Raw genomic sequence first — 17,661 nt, forward strand, 5'->3', positions numbered from 1 at the left:
GAATTACATCATGCTAGTACTTCACTGTTAATTTTATTGACTATATTTTTCAGCTATTTACAAGAATTCACAGTCTTGGAATTTATGGCACTAAAACTTACACACTTCAGTGATGATGATGATGATGATGTGTGTGTGTGTGTGTGTGTGTGTGTGTGTGTGTGTGTACCCACATAACATAAAACTGATACACAGAAGGAAAAGATGAAATATTTTATTTACCTGTTTTTTCTATTGTGGTAGCTTTTACCTGCTTGACAACTTTTTCTTCTGTGATAGGAAAAAATGTTAACACAAGTAGAAAATTTAAATGCCTTGGTATAAAACAGTGACATATGTCAACTTTGATATTTTGTTTTCTCTTTGAAATAACACCGATCATGAGAAAAACTTAGCTGTGTTTTTTTTTCCCCCCAGTAAAGCAGCAAGTGATATCTTCTTTTCAAATTGGATGGAGCACAAAGAAAACGTGTTCAGCTGCAGACATTCTTGGCAGCTGTCCTTCATAACAGTCTTCCTAATTGGAATTATCCCCTGTTCTGCCAATACATATGCTACCCCTTGATTTCCCTGTTTTTCACTGTATTTATCTACACAGGGGTTGTTTTATAAAACAATAATCCTTTTTTAATAATCGAATTTGAACAGGAAGAAGCAAATTTTTTAAAAAAATTTTCCTGGGCAAGAATCCTTCCTGGGAACCCAGGGTTAGCGTAGTGACCCAAGTTTTATAGTACAAAGCTGGGGAAAGGCAAAAGGGATACATTTATGGGATGTCTTCTGTCCTCTATGCCTTTATAGATGTAGTCAAAGAGATTTGGGTCAACGTAGAGAGATGATTGCAGTGATCCTATGTAAAATTAAACTTTTCAAAAATGCAGCAGTGGGAGTGAGTCCATGAGAATGTTTCCCTGAGAAGCAGAATGTAGAGTATGAATATTACCATTAAAATAAAAGAAGGTGTGCCTGGAGGACACTGTGCTTGCTGTGCTCTCAAGACTGAACTCTCTCACTCTGTATTTCAGCTCAAAATGACTGACACTTGGGACAGTCAGGAGAGTAACAGGGTTTTATTATTCATTCAACGAGGAGGTTCTAAAAGTTCTTTCTAAGATTCTGCTTATGTCAATGGAGACAGTTATCCTGGCTCTTCATATTCCAGGTCTGCTTTTTCTATCCCTATTGGTGTCTCCTATACTTTAAAGCATAGGGAAATGAATCAAATGGACTCAAACCCCTTTTAAGCAGTTTTTCTACAGTAAAAATTTTGAAAGTGTAATAAGATATGCTTAGAGAAAGAACTTTTCTTTTTTTAAAGATTTTACTTATTTATTTGACAGAGAGAGAGAGAGAGAGAGCAAGAAAGGGAACACAAGCAGGGGGAGTGCAGAGGGAGAGGCGGACTCCCCACTGAGCAGAGAGACTAATGCAGGGCTCAATCCCAGAACCTTGCAACCATGACCTGAACTGAAGGCAGACTCTTAATGACTGAGCCACCTAGGTGCCCCCGAAAGTATGTTTTTAACTTATTAAAGATTCTGATTAACCACATTCATAACTTTGGGTAAATATTTCAGCCTGGAATGAAGGACAATTTTCTATAGAATAACTGAGGCTTGGGATTGCCTCCAAATTAAACTCATATTTAATTAGCGTAAACAAAAAATTAAAAGTTTTTATTCTTAAATAAAAAACAATTTGTAAATTTGTCTTGGTGAGTTCTGTATGTCTTTTTATGACATACATAACACACTGGCTTACCTTTACTATCTCCAAAGTATAATTATGACCAGGAATGAAAACCAAAGGAAATGAGGCAAAGATGGAAGAAGGAAGGAGAAAAGGAAGCAGGGAGAAATGTTGATTTCTTTTTCATGGGGTTTTTGGAATCCAAGATGATCATGCTTGCATGAGCCATTCTGGATTACAAGTTTCCCAAGGATGTCTTGCTTCAAACAGGACAGAACAAAACAAAGTGTAGGACCCATTCATTCACCAGAGTGCTGGCAGTGATGGTTTTCATGCTCAGCTAAATCTCTGATGGGAAGGGATAGACTAGCTGTCTAGTTATACCTGACAGGTCAAGTCCTCAGTTAAAACACATTGTGAAGATGACTAAAATTGGAGATGTTCTAGAAGTTGGATGACTTAAGACACGAATCATCCCTGAAAAACTTTAGGTTACACATTAAGCTCTTCATCCTGTTGAAACTGGAACAAAGAGAAACAATTTGGTAGTATGGATACCACCTGCATAATACCTGGTTTTGCATGAGAAACAGTCTTTTCTGGTTTTGCTATGTCTTGTTCTGAAAATAATAATAAAAAAAACTTTTCAGATGTTTAGAAGCTTTGTAAGTTAACATATGGTGATTTTTTTTTTCGTTTCATAGGCTAGTTATTTATTAAGCAGAAAATAACAGACAGATTTCAACAAATGTGTCCATGGAGAAAAACTGTTTCTAAATTTTCATGTCATTTTAATTTGTATGAAAAAACCTGAAGGTTTCGGTTGCATGAAACAATATACCAAGAATTCTTATTTACATTTAAGCACTTATAATTCCAAAGCATAGGCTGTAATAAAGCATAAATGCCAAAGTAGAGAGAGCAAATATACAATACTGAAAATATTTAAAATTTTCTTGTGAAGATTTATTTTGACAACATGAAATTAATATATAGATCCTATGTATTTGAGTTTCTTTTAGATGAAGTTCAAAAGGAAACATTCATGTATGAAAGAAAAAACTAAACTCAATCAAATTACATGCAGAATTGTGATATTTTATAATAACAACTAAAAGCGTTAAATGGCATGAGGCCTAAGTAGAAGTTTTAAATGGTGTGCAGCTTCTGGTTTTAAAAAAATATAAGGAAAATGCAAAATGTTTCCATCTGGTAACATTCATCTGCAGGAAAAAAAAAAAAAAAAAAGACAAAAAACAAAAAAAAAAAACAACCAAAAAAAGAAAAACTCAAAAATAAAAAAAAGGAAATCAGGAAAATAAATCATAAGGTAGTACTTAGGGAGTGTCTGGCTGACTCAGTCCAAAGAGTATGCCTCTTGGTTTCTGGGTCATGAATTTGAGCCTCATGTTGAGTGTAGACATTATTTAAATAAATAAAAAATTTAAAAAATAAAAAAAAATAAGACAATAGACATAAGTCTTAATACATTAAAAATATGTTATTTATAAGAGCAACTAGAATCTAGCTTATGATCAGTTGCTAGGTATGCTTTGGTGAGAATTAAAGGAGCAAGATAGTATGGTACATATACCTTAACTTGGATTCTTGAATTTGTTGATTTTGAGGAATTCTGCTGTGTAATTTTTTATAGTGAAGAAATAGTTTCCATAGAGCCTGAGGGTTTTTTTTTAACTTGCCTCAGGTCAGTAGCTAGTTGGTACCAGAGCGAGGACTTAAACACTAAATAGCAATGTAAACTTGGAAAGATCATCCTGATTTTAGCTCAACATTACCTCTTAATAAAATGATTGTTAGTCTGGAACAATATCTTAGTGGGAGTTTTGAGTAAATCAGACATGGGCAGAATCCTAGCTCCAACATTTATTTGCTTGAAAATCTTGGAAAAATAACTTATTTTCTGAAATTAGTCTATTGAACAGTTTCCACAGACATTAAATATGAAAAGTAATTGACCTATTGCATGTCTTTCATAATGGTATATTAGAAATAAAAAAGGATAGTATGGGCTAAACTCATAATAGATGTTTAGTAAGTTCTTGTCATTTTTCTCTTCAAATCCCAGTAGCCTATGATTCTGTGATTTTATAACTCTTCTATGTCATTGGAAATAAGTCTACAAACTAAATATGATCACATTAGGGTTTTAAGGACTCCAAGAGATGTCTCCTGAAACCTAGAGTGTGTGCTGCAGTCCATTAAAAAATATATTCTAGATGTTCTCACATCTCACATCTCACATCACAGAATATCCCCATTCTCAGCTAATCCAGTCCTATAAAAGCATATTGAGCAGCAAAGTAGGAAAAATAATGAGGCTCTGGGAGACTCTGTAAATCTCCAATGGTGAGTGGTAAGCCTTTTTTAGTTCCAAAACGAAGGCGATATCAGTTCTGTATCTATTTGAGAATAAAAAATATTTTTACCTGATTTTGCTTCCATTTTAACTTGTGACTCTTAAGGGAAAACAAAAATCAGAAATTTCATAATCTGGAAAAATAAACTAAAGCATAAACTCATTTCTGGAAATTATATTATTTTGCTTACCATAATTAAAACGGCAGAATTTTACTAAAAATTATTTCAGTTTCCTGCTGGTTTGTTAGTGCTGGTCTATTAAACACGCAGTAGTTAAGTTCATGCAATGTACTTATCTGCCATGAAGCTGTTTACTACTGCTAATTGATTTTAAGTTGAATTTTCTATGTTTCTTTAAGACGATTATTGTGGAGTATAGTTTCAGTGTCAATGTAAATGATTTGATGGCAAGAAAAAGAAGAGTAACTTTGAAATATATTTCAGTGAGTACTCATAGGAGTTAGAAATTTAGACACCTAGTGTTACGGCTTGAATTGTATCCCACAAAAAGCTATGTCGAATTCCTTACTTGACATACCTCAGAACATGATCTTATTTGGAAATAGGGTTGTTGCAGATGTGATTAATTAAGGTAAGAAAAGGTAAGAGCAGGTCCTTAATTAATGACCCTTAGTGGGTCCTTAATTAATCTAATCTGTCTGGTGTCCTTATAAGGACAGGAAAAGAGAGACAGAAATAGAAATACAGAGGGAGAAGAAGCCTACGGGACGATGGAGATAGAGCTTGGGGTGATGGATCTACAAGCCAACAAGCTTCAAGGATCACTCACAAACACCAGAAGTGACAAAAAACTGGGGAAGATTCTCTTCACATGTTTCAAAAGGAGCATGGCTCTGCCGACAACTTGACTTTGGGCTTTGAGCCTCTAGAACTGTGTGAGAGTAAATGTTGTTTTCAGCTATCCAGTTTGTGGCGCTTTATTCCACCTACCCAGGGAAACTAATAAATTTGATACCAGGAGATGGGGTGCTGCTGTAACAAAGACACATGCATGCAAAAGTGCCTTTGGAATTGGCTGATGAGTAGAGGCTGGAATATTTTTGAGACACTTGATAGAGAAACAAACAAGCAAACCCTACATTGCCTTGAAAAGGATATTGGTAGCAATACTGACAAAGTCTATTCTGCTGAGAACTTAAGAAAGTATTAAGAACGATAAAGAAAGTTTCTGACAATTTAGAAAATATATATACCCTCATCAAATACATATATCAACAAATCATTGCTGGAAGTAGGAAAGTTAAATGTGCTTCTGGTGAGGTCTCAGAAGGAAATGGGAAACATGTTATTGGGTTGTGCAGGGGCGATTTTTGTTATAAAGTAGCAAAGAACTTGGTTGAATTGTGTTCCTCCGTTAAGTGACAGTGGAACCACGACACATAGGGTCAATGAAGTTGAAACTAGCAGAAGCTTTGAAACTTGTTTTTCAGAGAATGGTTTCTTCTAGTTAGCTATTATGTTTTTCAGACTCCACTAACAAATCCACTAGCTGTCTCAATAGTTGACTCAAGGTCAACTGAAAAGGTTCCAGCCTACGAATAAGCAAGGCTCTGAACTTCTTCCTTAGATAACAAGACTAAGACCCCATCCAGGTTATACCAGCACTCAGAGCTTGCCCACAGTTCTTTTTCCTCATGCTAAGAGGACCTCCTAATTTCAAAGGCTGAACTTTGCCTTGTTCTGGTGTTGTCTCCACCCCAAAGTGAACATGAGATGATGCTACATATATGTTTGCTCGGTGCACATGCTCCAACTTCCCTCATGAATAATCATAACTTTCCCCATCCTCTTCAACAATATGTATTTAATCTACCACCCTGAATTTCCCCTTTAAAACCCACTGCTTCTTAACTAAGAAACTGGGAGATGGTCTTTGGACCTCAGTCTACCATCTCTCCAGCCCCTTGAATAAAGCAAAGTTTCCTTTGCAACCAACATTTTTTCTGGAGTATTGGCTTTCAAGTTGTGAGCGCTGAACTTGGGTTTCAATAAGACAAGGTAGAATTTTTAAGTGAAGAACATAGATATTTAGCCAAAGAAATTTCCAAGTAAAGTGTGGAAGGTGCAGCCTGATTTTTCCTTGCTGCTTATCATAAAATGTGAAAGGGAAAATAAATTTAGGAGTGACTGTTAAGCAAAAGGAATAAGTACTTGATGATTTGGAAAATTCTCCACCTATCCAGACAGCGCACCCCAGACACAGGACCAAGAGAGTGGCTGGACAAACTTGCAGATCCAATCTGCCACCTCAGCAGAAGGCAGGAATGGAGATATAGTTGATGAGGAAGGATCTGTGGAGGACCCTCTTGTCCAATGGCTTGGGTCATCCTGAATTGAATGTAGAACTGGTCATGTTTTTGAGAATTCCATACAAGTAAAAATAATGCTGCCTGACAGAAACAAAATGAAGGAATAACAAGTCTTAAGAGCAGAGTTGCAGATTCAAAAACCTGGGTAGATGGGAACTCCTTGGGTAGAGAGGGCAGGGCTGCCACCCAGGTGAGCTAGAAAGGCAGACCCATCCCACTACCAGGCCCATAAGACCGTGTATTCAGCCAAAGAGGATATCCTCAGGTCTTGACATCTAATGGAATTTTCCCTGCTATGTTTTGGATTTACTTGGGACCCATAACCCCTTCTTTTCCTTTCTTTCTTTCTTTTTTTTTTTTTCCTTCCTTTTTTGAAATAGGAATGTCTATCCTAGCCTGACCCACTGTTCTGTTTTGGAAGCAGATAATTTGTTTTCTGATTTTGCAGATGGAGAGGAATTTTCTGCAAGAAGAATCATACCCTGGGTTTCACCCAAAAATGTTTAAGATAATGAGATTTGGGACTTTGAGTTGATGAAATGTTGGACTTAGTTGTTGCTAAAATGGTTATGACTTCAAGGGATGTTGGAATGAGCTATATGTATGTGAAGGACATGCATTTGGGGGGGACCAGAGGATAGGCCTTTACGGGTTGAATTGTGTCCTCCCAAAAGATAGGCTGAAATCCCAACCTCAGTACCTCAAAAGGTGACGTGATTGGGAAATAGAGTCTATATAAGTGTAATTAGTTAAGATGCAGTAATACGGGAGTAGGCTGGGTCCTTAATCTAAAATGACTGGTGTTCTTACAACAAGAGGAGAAAAGACACAGCTAAAGACACAAAGAAGAAGATGTCCATGGAATGATAGAGGCTGAGATTGGAACAATACAATTTCAGGCCAAGGAACACCAAGAATTGCTCACAAAGACCAGAAGTCAGAGGAGGCAGGGAAGGGTTCTTCCTTACAAGTTCAAGGGAATAATGGCCCTGCTGACACCTTGGTTTCAGATTTCTCCCTTCTAGCACTGTGAGAGAATACATTTCTGCTGTACTGTAATACCCAATTTTCTGGTATTTTATTTTTTTAGAACAGCCCTATAATACTAATGGTTGGGAAACATGAACCAAAGTTTAATTGTTTTGAGAATCAGATTACTCCGTGTTCTTTTAAAAAAAGTTTCTACTGCATACTGTAGCCCTCAGAAATATTTGTCTCATTCAGGAGCTCCCCAAAAAACAGAAAAACAACAGGAGCTGTTTTTCTGACAGGATTTTGTGTCCTGTAGGAATCCGCAAAACTAAGAGGTTCTGTGGGACTCAATTCAATTAGTCAATTGCTTCTTCTGAACCAGATCAAATTCTCTCAGCAGTTTCTCCTTTATGAGTAGAATTTTTTCTAGGAAAAGGTGGCATAGATAAATATTATGTTCATCTTATTTTAAAGAGCTGACAAAGGATAATATTTTTATATAATATTTGCACTAGGACACAACTTTAGCAAAGAGGTAATATGCTACTCAGTATAAATATGGAATGCAAGTATGAATCTATACATAAAATATACATACCTGGTTTCTCTTCCTTTTTTACTTGTGGCTCTAAAAATATAGGTGAACATTAATAATGATGATTATATAAAGATATTTTTCTGTACTCATGCATATTTCTTTTTACATATTATTCATTGTTTTTTAATCTGCCACATTTTCTTCTTTTTATAAATGCAGTAAATTGATACAAACAGACAAATAAAGGTTCTCATTATCAATCACAGTAAGAATTATTTTGAGATAAAATGAAAATGTTAATTAAGAATTTTATGAGAAGTTAACAAAAGGCATTGTTTTATACCTTCAGTGAACAAAGATTGAAGGAAAATTTTAGCACAGCATGTTCTCAGAAACACAAAGGATATTAGAAATACAAAAGATATTAGAAATATGAGGATTTGAAGCACATGGTCTACACAAAATAGTTAAGCTTTTGGCTTTAAGCAAAATACTCAACTATGAAATCAGGGGATGAGTAAAAGCATGCATTTAAGATTTATTTTATTTATTTATTTTTTGGCATGCACGTAACATACGTGGAGTCCTAGGCTTGACTTCTTTGCCTAGAAAAAGTTTTAAAATGATTAAAGATCAGGTCAGTAAATTGTTATTGAATTGACATTGAATTTGATAGAACATTATATATTTGAAAATCAAAATAAAACAATAAACTCCAACTGTTATTCTTTATTTAAATTCTACAGGATATGTAATTTAATGTCTACACAAAATCACTAATTTAAAAAGTCATTTTTGAATAATAAAACTCTTAGTGTAATTTTATTGCACCATTAAAAATAATTTGCTTGCAAGCTCTTGCTGTGTGCAGTGTTAACTTTTATTTTTTTTATTTTTTTTTTAAAGATTTTATTTATTTATTTGACAGAGATCACAAGTAGGCAGAGAGGCAGGCAGAGAGAGAGAGGAGGAAGCAGGCTCCCTGCCAAGCAGAGAGCCCGATGCGGGACTCGATCCCAGGACCCTGAGATCATGACCTGAGCCGAAGGCAGCGGCTTAACCCACTGAGCCAACCAGGCGCCCCCAGTGTTAACTTTTAAATCTAATATTAAAATAGAACACAGAATTTTATTTTGAAAAATTACTCCTAATTCTTTAATATTGAAGATAAAAAATATAAGAAATACTATTTTCTTTTCCATTAATATTATTAATGTTATCTGTCCCAGTATAATATATTAAAAATGATTGCTACTGAATTTGAAACTCCAGATGACTAGAAATATATGCTTTTATTGCTTGTTGGATCCCTAGTAAGGACTGGCAAATTTTTTATTAAAGACCAGATAGGGATGCCTGGGTGGCTCAGTGGGTTAAGCCTCTACCTTCAGCTCAGATAATGATCTCAGGGTCCTAGGATGAAGCCCCACATGGGGCTCTCTGCTCAGCAGGGAGCCTGCCCCCTCTGCCTGCCTCTCTGCCTACTTGTGATTTCTCTCTCTGTCAAATAAATAAATAAATAAAATCTTAAAAAAAATTAAAAAAGACCAGATAGTGTATATTTTTAACTTTAGGCCATATGATTTCTTTCACAACTATTCAGCTCTGCTGCTGTAACACAGAAGCAACCATCAACAATACGGAAACGAATAGGCATAGCTGTGTTCCAATAAAACTTTATTTACAGAAAAGATTGGTGGTCAGTCTGTAAGCTGTTGTTTGTCAACCTCTGCCATCTCCATAGTCAGTTTTAATTTTCCTTGTTTTTTTTTTTAATCTCAACAAAGATTTCAACAGTAAACAAAAGCATCTTCCTTCTATCTATATTCCTCTATAAATATCATCCAGTACCTTTCCAGCATTGTTCAACTCGGGTTTTTGGAAATGTCATCTTTATTTGCTTTTTCTACTTCCTGACTCCCATTTAATTAATCCACTAAATTCTAGCTTCAATTTCCACCATTTTATTTATCAGGTCTCTCTGGTCATCAGTTCTGCCCCCACCCTGACTGCCCCACTTGCCAATACCAATAGATAAACTAACTTCATCAATCACTTTTTCCTCTTTAAATTCCTATTCACTTGACTTATTCTGATTAGTCCTCACACATAAAACTATAGAAAGCAGACAAAAGTGTAAAACAGTGGCTTTAAAGATATTGGACATAAACAACAAAGGACAGCTATTTTTAAGGGATGGGAAAAAAACGAGGTTTGTCCTATGATTGTCCCAGCTTAATGCCTTAAGAGAATAATAAGGCTTTAGCACAGGAATGGAGCTAAATTGATGAGATGGAGCTAGGAGTCTGGAAAGGCCAAGACAGCTAGAGATCACAGGTCAGAGTCATGTAAAGTAGAGAACTGCAAAGAAAAAAGGAGATAAAGTTTTGGGGATTTGTGAAAGACCCCTTAAATCTTCACATGAGCACTAACCAGCATAGGCTTACAAGGAAACTACTTAAAGGCAGAGAATGAAACAATACTGTAGTTCTTTACAGTAAGGATTGATGTTGGGTAGTGTCAGTCTTCCAAGTTTGATCTTGAACTTCAGTATTGTGTTGGTGGCTGTGAGTTATTTTTTTCCATTCCACATAAGTTTTAGAATCAACTTTTCAGCATTCACAAAATAATTTGCTGGGATTTTGATGGAAATTGTATTGAATCTATAGATCAACTTGGGAGCAACTGACATCTTAACAACACTGACTCTTCTACTTCCCAAACTTGCAATATCTCACAATTTATGCAGAGGTTTTGATTTTTAATTTTTTTTCATGGGGTTTTGTTCTCTTCACTTTTTATTTGGCTACCCTCTACTTAGGCCTCAGCTCAACCATTTCTTTTTCAAAAAGCCTTTTATCTAAGGTGGTTGGGCTGCATTCCCTTTTATGCACCAATATGATTTTTTAGAACTTTTGATCATTGTTAATCACAACCTACTATATATATTAACTTGAATGAATACCTTCCCTTCTAACCTGAGATATCTGAAAACAGATAATGTTTATTCATCACTGAATCCAAGGAACTGGTACAATACCTAATATATGATTACATAGTGTGCACTCAATTATACTTTTTTTCACTAGGTAAATAAATGAAATAATTAATGAGAACAGGAGAAGGTAAAAAAGATGGAGAAATGAGTCAAGAAAAATGAAGTTAGGGAAATGTATGAATTCAGGAATTACATTAGAACACAAAATGCATGTTAAAATTATTACATACTTTCTTGGACTTGGCATAACAATCCACCTCTCAGCTTTCTAATACTCAGGCAAGGATAAAAAGTGCAATCAGTTATAAAATTCAAAATGTTTTAAAACATAAATAGTTTTTAAGGAGAATTCCTGGCATAGCAATTTCTGGTACTGTTACCTGAGATAAATTTGTTTCATGTGCTCTCGGAGGGGGGGGGAATAGTATAATGTAGTATAATGTAACAAATAATATCTTTAAAAAAATCCCTATCATAAATATGTAACAGTTTTTACAAGATTCCACCCTCTGCTCTCCTATGGACCAATTATACTATACCAAGCACACTCTAATAAGAGAAATGTTATTTTGGGCCTAATCAGTATGGCTTAAGTGTACAGCCATATACTCTGCCTAAATGCAAGCATAAAAGCACAGTTACATTAAAATCACAAATATGCAGAAATTGTATGCAAATATAAGGTTGTCCAATTATGCCCTTGAAGCCAAGCCAAATTAAGAAAATCTTCACTTGTAAGTTCTACTCATTCCCATAATCAGGTTGTGATAAATACTGGACAACTATTAATTCCACAAAGCTGTTTAATTAGAGATCATGAACAGCAGAGAAGGTCAGAGGGAGAAACATACTCCCCCCTGAGCAGGGAGCCCAACATGGAACGAGTTCCCAGGCCCCTGAGATCATGACCTGAGCCAAAGGCAGACTTAACTGACTGAGCCACTCAGGTACCCTCAGGGTTGTTTTTTACATATGTGTGTGTGTGTGTGTGTGTGTGTGTGTGTGTAAGTTAAAATATATATATATAGGGGTGCCTGGGTGGCTCAGTGGGTTAAGCCGCTGCCTTCGGCTCAGGTCATGATCTCAGGGTCCTAGGATCGAGCCCCACACTGGGCTCTTTGCTCAGCAGGGACCCTGCTTCCCCCTCTCTCTCTGCTTGCCTCTCTGCCTACTTGTGATCTTTCTCTTTCTTAAATAAATAAATAAAATCTTTAAAAAAAAATATATATATATATATTTTAAGTCAACTTCAGTTGCTGCTTGTATTATCTCTCTAATTATTCTACTCTTCCCTTTACATTCTGCCTATATTTCATTGTGTTCCCCCAAAAGTTATGTTGAAGTCCTAAGGCTCAGTACATTGTGAATGTGCCCTTATTTAGGAATAGGGTTTTTTCAGATAAAATAAGATGCTGTAATTAGGTAGGATAGGTCATAATCTAGTATGACTAGACTTCTTATAAGAGAAGCAGAAGAGACACAGAAACGGACATGCAGAGAGGAAAGGAAGATAATGTGAAGACCCAGAGGGAGAATACCATGTAATAACAGAGGTGGAGATTTGACTGATTATTCTTCAAGTCAAAGTACACCACAGTCTGCTGGCAATTCCAGAAGCTATGGGAAAGGTATGGAACAGATCCTCCACTAAACCTTCAAAGAGACCATGGCCCTGCCTACACTTGGTTTTTGGACTTCTGTCTCTAGAATGATGAGATAATAAACTTGTTATTTCAAGTTACCCAATTTGTGGTACTTGTTACCACAGCCCTAGGAAACAGATACACTATGCCAGTACTTTAGTCCAGCCCACCACTGCCTCTCCCCATAATCCCCATGAACATCCAACCTGACCATGAAAACATAGGCTTCCTCCCCTCACTCTTCTTTCAACATTGGAGCCAGAGAGATTTTCCAGAATGCATGTGCAATCATTTCACATATCACATCTCAGCCTGTAGCATGGACCATCTTTGTGAACTCCAGCTGCCTCTGCCTGGTCCGTGAGGTTATTAATGAACCAAATCTCTGTATCTCATCACCCTCTTCTCTCTCTTCACCATTTTGTACTCTACACTCAAGACATACCGAAGTAATGTGTTTCTAAACACTCTCTTAAGGTGTCTTTTGTCTCTGAGCTCTTTTATGTTGATTTCCCTGTCTAGAACATTCTTCCTCTTTTTTATTTATTTATTTTTTAAAGATTTTATTTATTTGTCAGAGAGAGCGAGCGAGAGCGGGCACAGGCAGACAGAGTGGAAGGCAGAGTCAGACGGAGAAGCAGGCTCCCTGCGGAGCAAGGAGCCCGATATGGGACTCAATCCCAGGACGCTGGGATCATGACCTGAGCCGAAGGCAGCTGCTTAACCAACTGAGCCACCCAGGCGTCCCTTCTTCCTCTTTTTAATCTGGCTGAATCTCATTAATTATTCAGATATTATCCAAAAAATAAGCTACTCTATATAGCTTTCCTTTAATCCCGCGGAGTGATTTGGGTGCACCTTTCATATTCCAATATTATTCCCTCTCTTTATATATATTTTAACACTAATAATACTGTGTTGATTTGTGTTTACTTGATTATCTCCTCCAATATCCTATAACTTCCATATAAACAAGAATTATAGTGCTTTGAAAGCTTAGCATGCTTCCTGAAATATTGGAATTTGTCAATAAATTCTAATGAATCAACTACATTAAATGAATATCTACTATGAAAATATTCTATACCCACAACTGAGTGCAAATCAGGACTGTAAGCCTCTCACCAGAAGCCTGCTAGGGCACATGCCTCACTGTGAGGCTATGAGACCATTGCTGCTGCCAAGTTAGAGGCTGACCTAAGGAAGGACCATTAATGGGTTATAAATGGGTAGATTAGCTAAGGGAACAAACTTATACATTCTAGAAAAGATACCTTAAATGCAAAAAAAAAGTAACTGGATATAACCAAATGTACAGTCTGCAAAGTCCTAATAAATGGAATTGCTACCTTTAAGTCACACCTCATTTGACATTCTCTTCAAGATTAACTTGTTACTTCTAAATAATTGAGGTGAATGCAGTAAAAGTTATTTACTGATAATCCTATTAAATATTATATGGGATGTGAAATAATAAATCTTAAATTATTCATGCAATGATTAGGTAACAGTTCCAATTGATCCTGATATCCAACTCTAGGTCGTGACCCTAGCTATGTCATCTTCAGGAGTCACATACGTTTTCTATGTTTTCTATAATAAAAAGCAAGTGTGCCTCCCTCAATGGGGATCAATTCCTTAAGATACAAGCAAAAACAAACAACAAAACAACAAAAACAAAGAAAAGAAGAACAATATACATCCTTGTGTTATATCATTGGATATTATATTTTCTGATGTATCTAATTGTTATTTGATCAGAAATAAAGTATTTCTGACACAGTAATATATTATTATCTAATACACCAATAAATTATTTGTACAGACTTTTGACTCTCAAAGAAATATTAACAGTCAAGTTTTATGTGTGCATCAATAGCCAAGGGTTTATATCAAACCCTTAGTGTAGCTTAGTGTAATAACAATTCTGGGTCAAGAAATGGGCCATAGTAATGTCAATAAAGACTTTTAAATTATCTGCATTTTAACATATTTTTATCTAAGTTGATTAATTATTAATATTGATCAATAATGGAATAATTTCATTAAAGGACTTTTTTAAAAAAATTTATTTATTTATTTAACACAGAGAGAGTAGGGAGAGAGCACAAGCAAGAGGAGAGGCTGGCAGAGGGAGAGAGAGAAGCAGGCGCCCAGCTGAGCAGGGAGCCCAATGAGGAGCTCCATCCCAGGACCCTTGGGATCATAACCTGAGCTGAAGGGAGATGCTTAACTGAGTGAACCACCCAAGCGCCCATTTAATGATCTTTCTAATTCACATATCCACAAATACTTAAACATCTCTTAAATATATTATCAGATAGCCATCTTAATTCACTAATGAAGTAGCTTTATCTCTATGCTATGTTTATCTTAAACACTCTAACCACCTCTACAATATGATGGATATACAACATAACCAATCAAAAGCCTACTCATCATGAGGTCATTTTGACTTTGAATTTCAAAACTAAGAAAAATAAAACTCACAAGCAGAAGTTGAAAACTGCACTTTCATGAATTTATTCAAAAAATTCATAATTTGATTAATATCACAGAAACTGCCTCGTTATTGGAGCTAATGAGGAAATTAGATCCCTCCATATGGATTTACTATAATTTTAGTCAAGACAATTCAGTTAAACATCATAACATTTGAATTTTGTGAAATGCTTAAATGTAGTATTATTTTAGACATGTAAGTATGAAGACTTCAGAAAATTTTTACTTACATAATCTAATTGAGTATCATTAAATAGACCATTAAATTTTAATATGAGATAAGAATTTGATATAAAATCAGTAGGAGCTTATAAATTTTACAACATGTAATGAGAAAGCCTTTAAAGTGGAGGGATCTTAGAAATCATCTCGACTACTTTCTTGTTTTCCAAAATAAATACACCAGACTTCACAAAATATACAGGGTGTATGTGTGTTATGTTTCTGGGCATTTTCCCTCTGAGATATCCTTGTCAGTCTAGGTCCTAGAGAAGCGGTTCCCAAACTGAGTTTCCTGGAGCAGCAACAGCAGCAGCAGCATCCGCAAACTTGTTAGAGGTACAAATCCTTGGGCTTTACCTTCCACTCACTGAATCAGAAACTTTAGGGGTGTGGTCCAGCAATTTCTCTTTTATCAGCTTTCTTGGTGATTTTAATGATCACTTAAGTGTGAGAACTATTATCCTACAGGGATAAAGTAAACATTTCAAGATATGAACCCAAGATAGAGTGCATGCGAGACTGATTTTTTTGAGAGCAGCAGTGAGGAAGCTCACATGCACATGTGCACGGTGGGGGAAGGGCAAAGGGAAAGGGAGAGAGAGAGAATCTCAAGCAGATTCCCTTCTGAGCTCCAAGCCAGATGTGGGGCTTGATCTCACAATTCTGAGATCATGAACTGAGCCAAAATCACGTCAGCTACTTAACCAACTGAGCCACCAAGAGGCTTAAAGACTGATTTTTTTAATGACTTGTAGTAGTCAGTGGACACAAAGAACAGAAGGATTAGTGCTAAGAAGTCTTGATAGTTAAATCTCACCACTAAACTCTAAATGTGTTTTCAGCGTTATTGAGATATTATTGCCATACTACATATGTAAGTTTAAGGTGTAAAAATCTTGATGGTTTCATACACATATATGTTGTAAAATAGTTCCACAACAAATTTCAGTAACATGTCTATCACTTCACATATTTATCTCTTTTTTGTGTATGTCGTGATAACATTTAAAATTGACTCTTTTAGCAACTATGAATTATATAATACAGGATTAACTGTACTCACAATACTATATATAATATCCTCAGAAATTATTCATCTTATAATTGAAAGTTTGTAGCCTTTGACCAATATCACACCAATTCCCATATTCCTGAACTCCTGGCAACTGCCATTCTACTTTCTACTTCAATGAGTTCAGCTTTTTCATATTTCATATGTGAGTGAGAATATACAATACTTGTCTTTTGCATTTTTCATGTATAAACTTTATTACATTGAGGTACATTCCTTCTATACCCAACTCATTGACAGATTTTTTTTTTTTTAAGATTCTATTTATTTATTTGACAGAGATCACAAGTAGGTAGAGAAGCAGGCAGAGAGCGGGGGGAAGCATGCTCCCCGCCAAGCAAAGAGCCCTATGTGGGGACTCTGGGATCATGACCTGAGCTGAAGACAGAGCTTTAACCCATTGAGCCACCCAGGTGCCCCCTCATTGATAGATTTTATCATGAAAGATATTAAATTTTGTTGAATGCTTTTTCTGCATCTACTGAGATAATTATATAATTTTCATTTTTCATTCTATTAATATAGTTTACCACATTTATTTATTTGTGTATATTGAACCATTTTGCATTCCAGGGACAAATCCCACCTCCTCATGGTGTATAATCCTTTTAATGTGCTGTTGAATTCAGTTTGCTAGTACTTTGTTGAGAATTTTTGTATTATATTCATCAATGTTATTGACCTATAGTTTTCTTTTCTTAGAGTGGCCTTATCTGACATTGATATCAGGATAATATTGGCCTCATAAGATGAATGGGAGTTTTCCCTCCTTTCAATCTGTTTGTAAAAGTTTGAGAAGGATTTTCATTAAATCTTTAAAGGTTTGATAGAATTTATCAGTGAAACCATGTGATCCTAGGCCTTTCCTTGTTGGGAGGTTTTTGATTACTGATTCAACCTCCTTCTTATCAGTCTGTTCAGATTCTCTATTTCTTTATGATTCAGATTTGGTGGTTGTATGCATGTAGGTATTTATCTACTTTTCCTAGTTGTTCAATTTGTTGACATATAATTATAGGTGTCTCAGGATTCTTTGTGTTTCTGTGGTATCAGAATAATGTCTGCTCTTTCATTTATAATTTTATTTGTGTCCTCTCCATTTTTTTCTTGGGAAAGATTTGTCAATTTTGTTTACCTTTTCAAAGAACCAACTCGGGCTTGTTCATTTTTTCCCTATTGTTTTTCTGTTCTCTATTTTATTTATTTCTATTCTAATATTTATTACATCTTGCCTTCTGGTAACCTTAGGATTAGTTTATCCCTTTATTTCTGATTTCTTGAGGTCAAAGTTAGGTTGTTTACTTATGATCTTTCTT

At 35.6% G+C, this 17,661-nt stretch overlaps 1 protein-coding gene across 1 annotated transcript in view; it reads right to left on the reverse strand.

Moving 5' to 3' along the window:
• Positions 1-2,181: 2,181 nt before the first annotated feature.
• Positions 2,182-17,661, reverse strand: part of TRDN (triadin) — a 294,196-nt gene continuing 278,716 nt past the window's right edge. The window contains exons 27-30 of the mRNA XM_059401567.1: positions 8,487-8,513; positions 7,969-7,998; positions 4,137-4,166; positions 2,182-2,309 (exon numbers count right to left, since the gene is read on the reverse strand). Of these exons, the coding sequence (XP_059257550.1) occupies positions 2,182-2,309; positions 4,137-4,166; positions 7,969-7,998; positions 8,487-8,513 (215 nt within the window). The remainder of the gene's footprint in view (positions 2,310-4,136; positions 4,167-7,968; positions 7,999-8,486; positions 8,514-17,661) is intronic.

This window comes from Mustela nigripes, chromosome 5, assembly GCF_022355385.1.
Source record: "Mustela nigripes isolate SB6536 chromosome 5, MUSNIG.SB6536, whole genome shotgun sequence".
NCBI lineage: Eukaryota > Metazoa > Chordata > Mammalia > Carnivora > Mustelidae > Mustela > Mustela nigripes.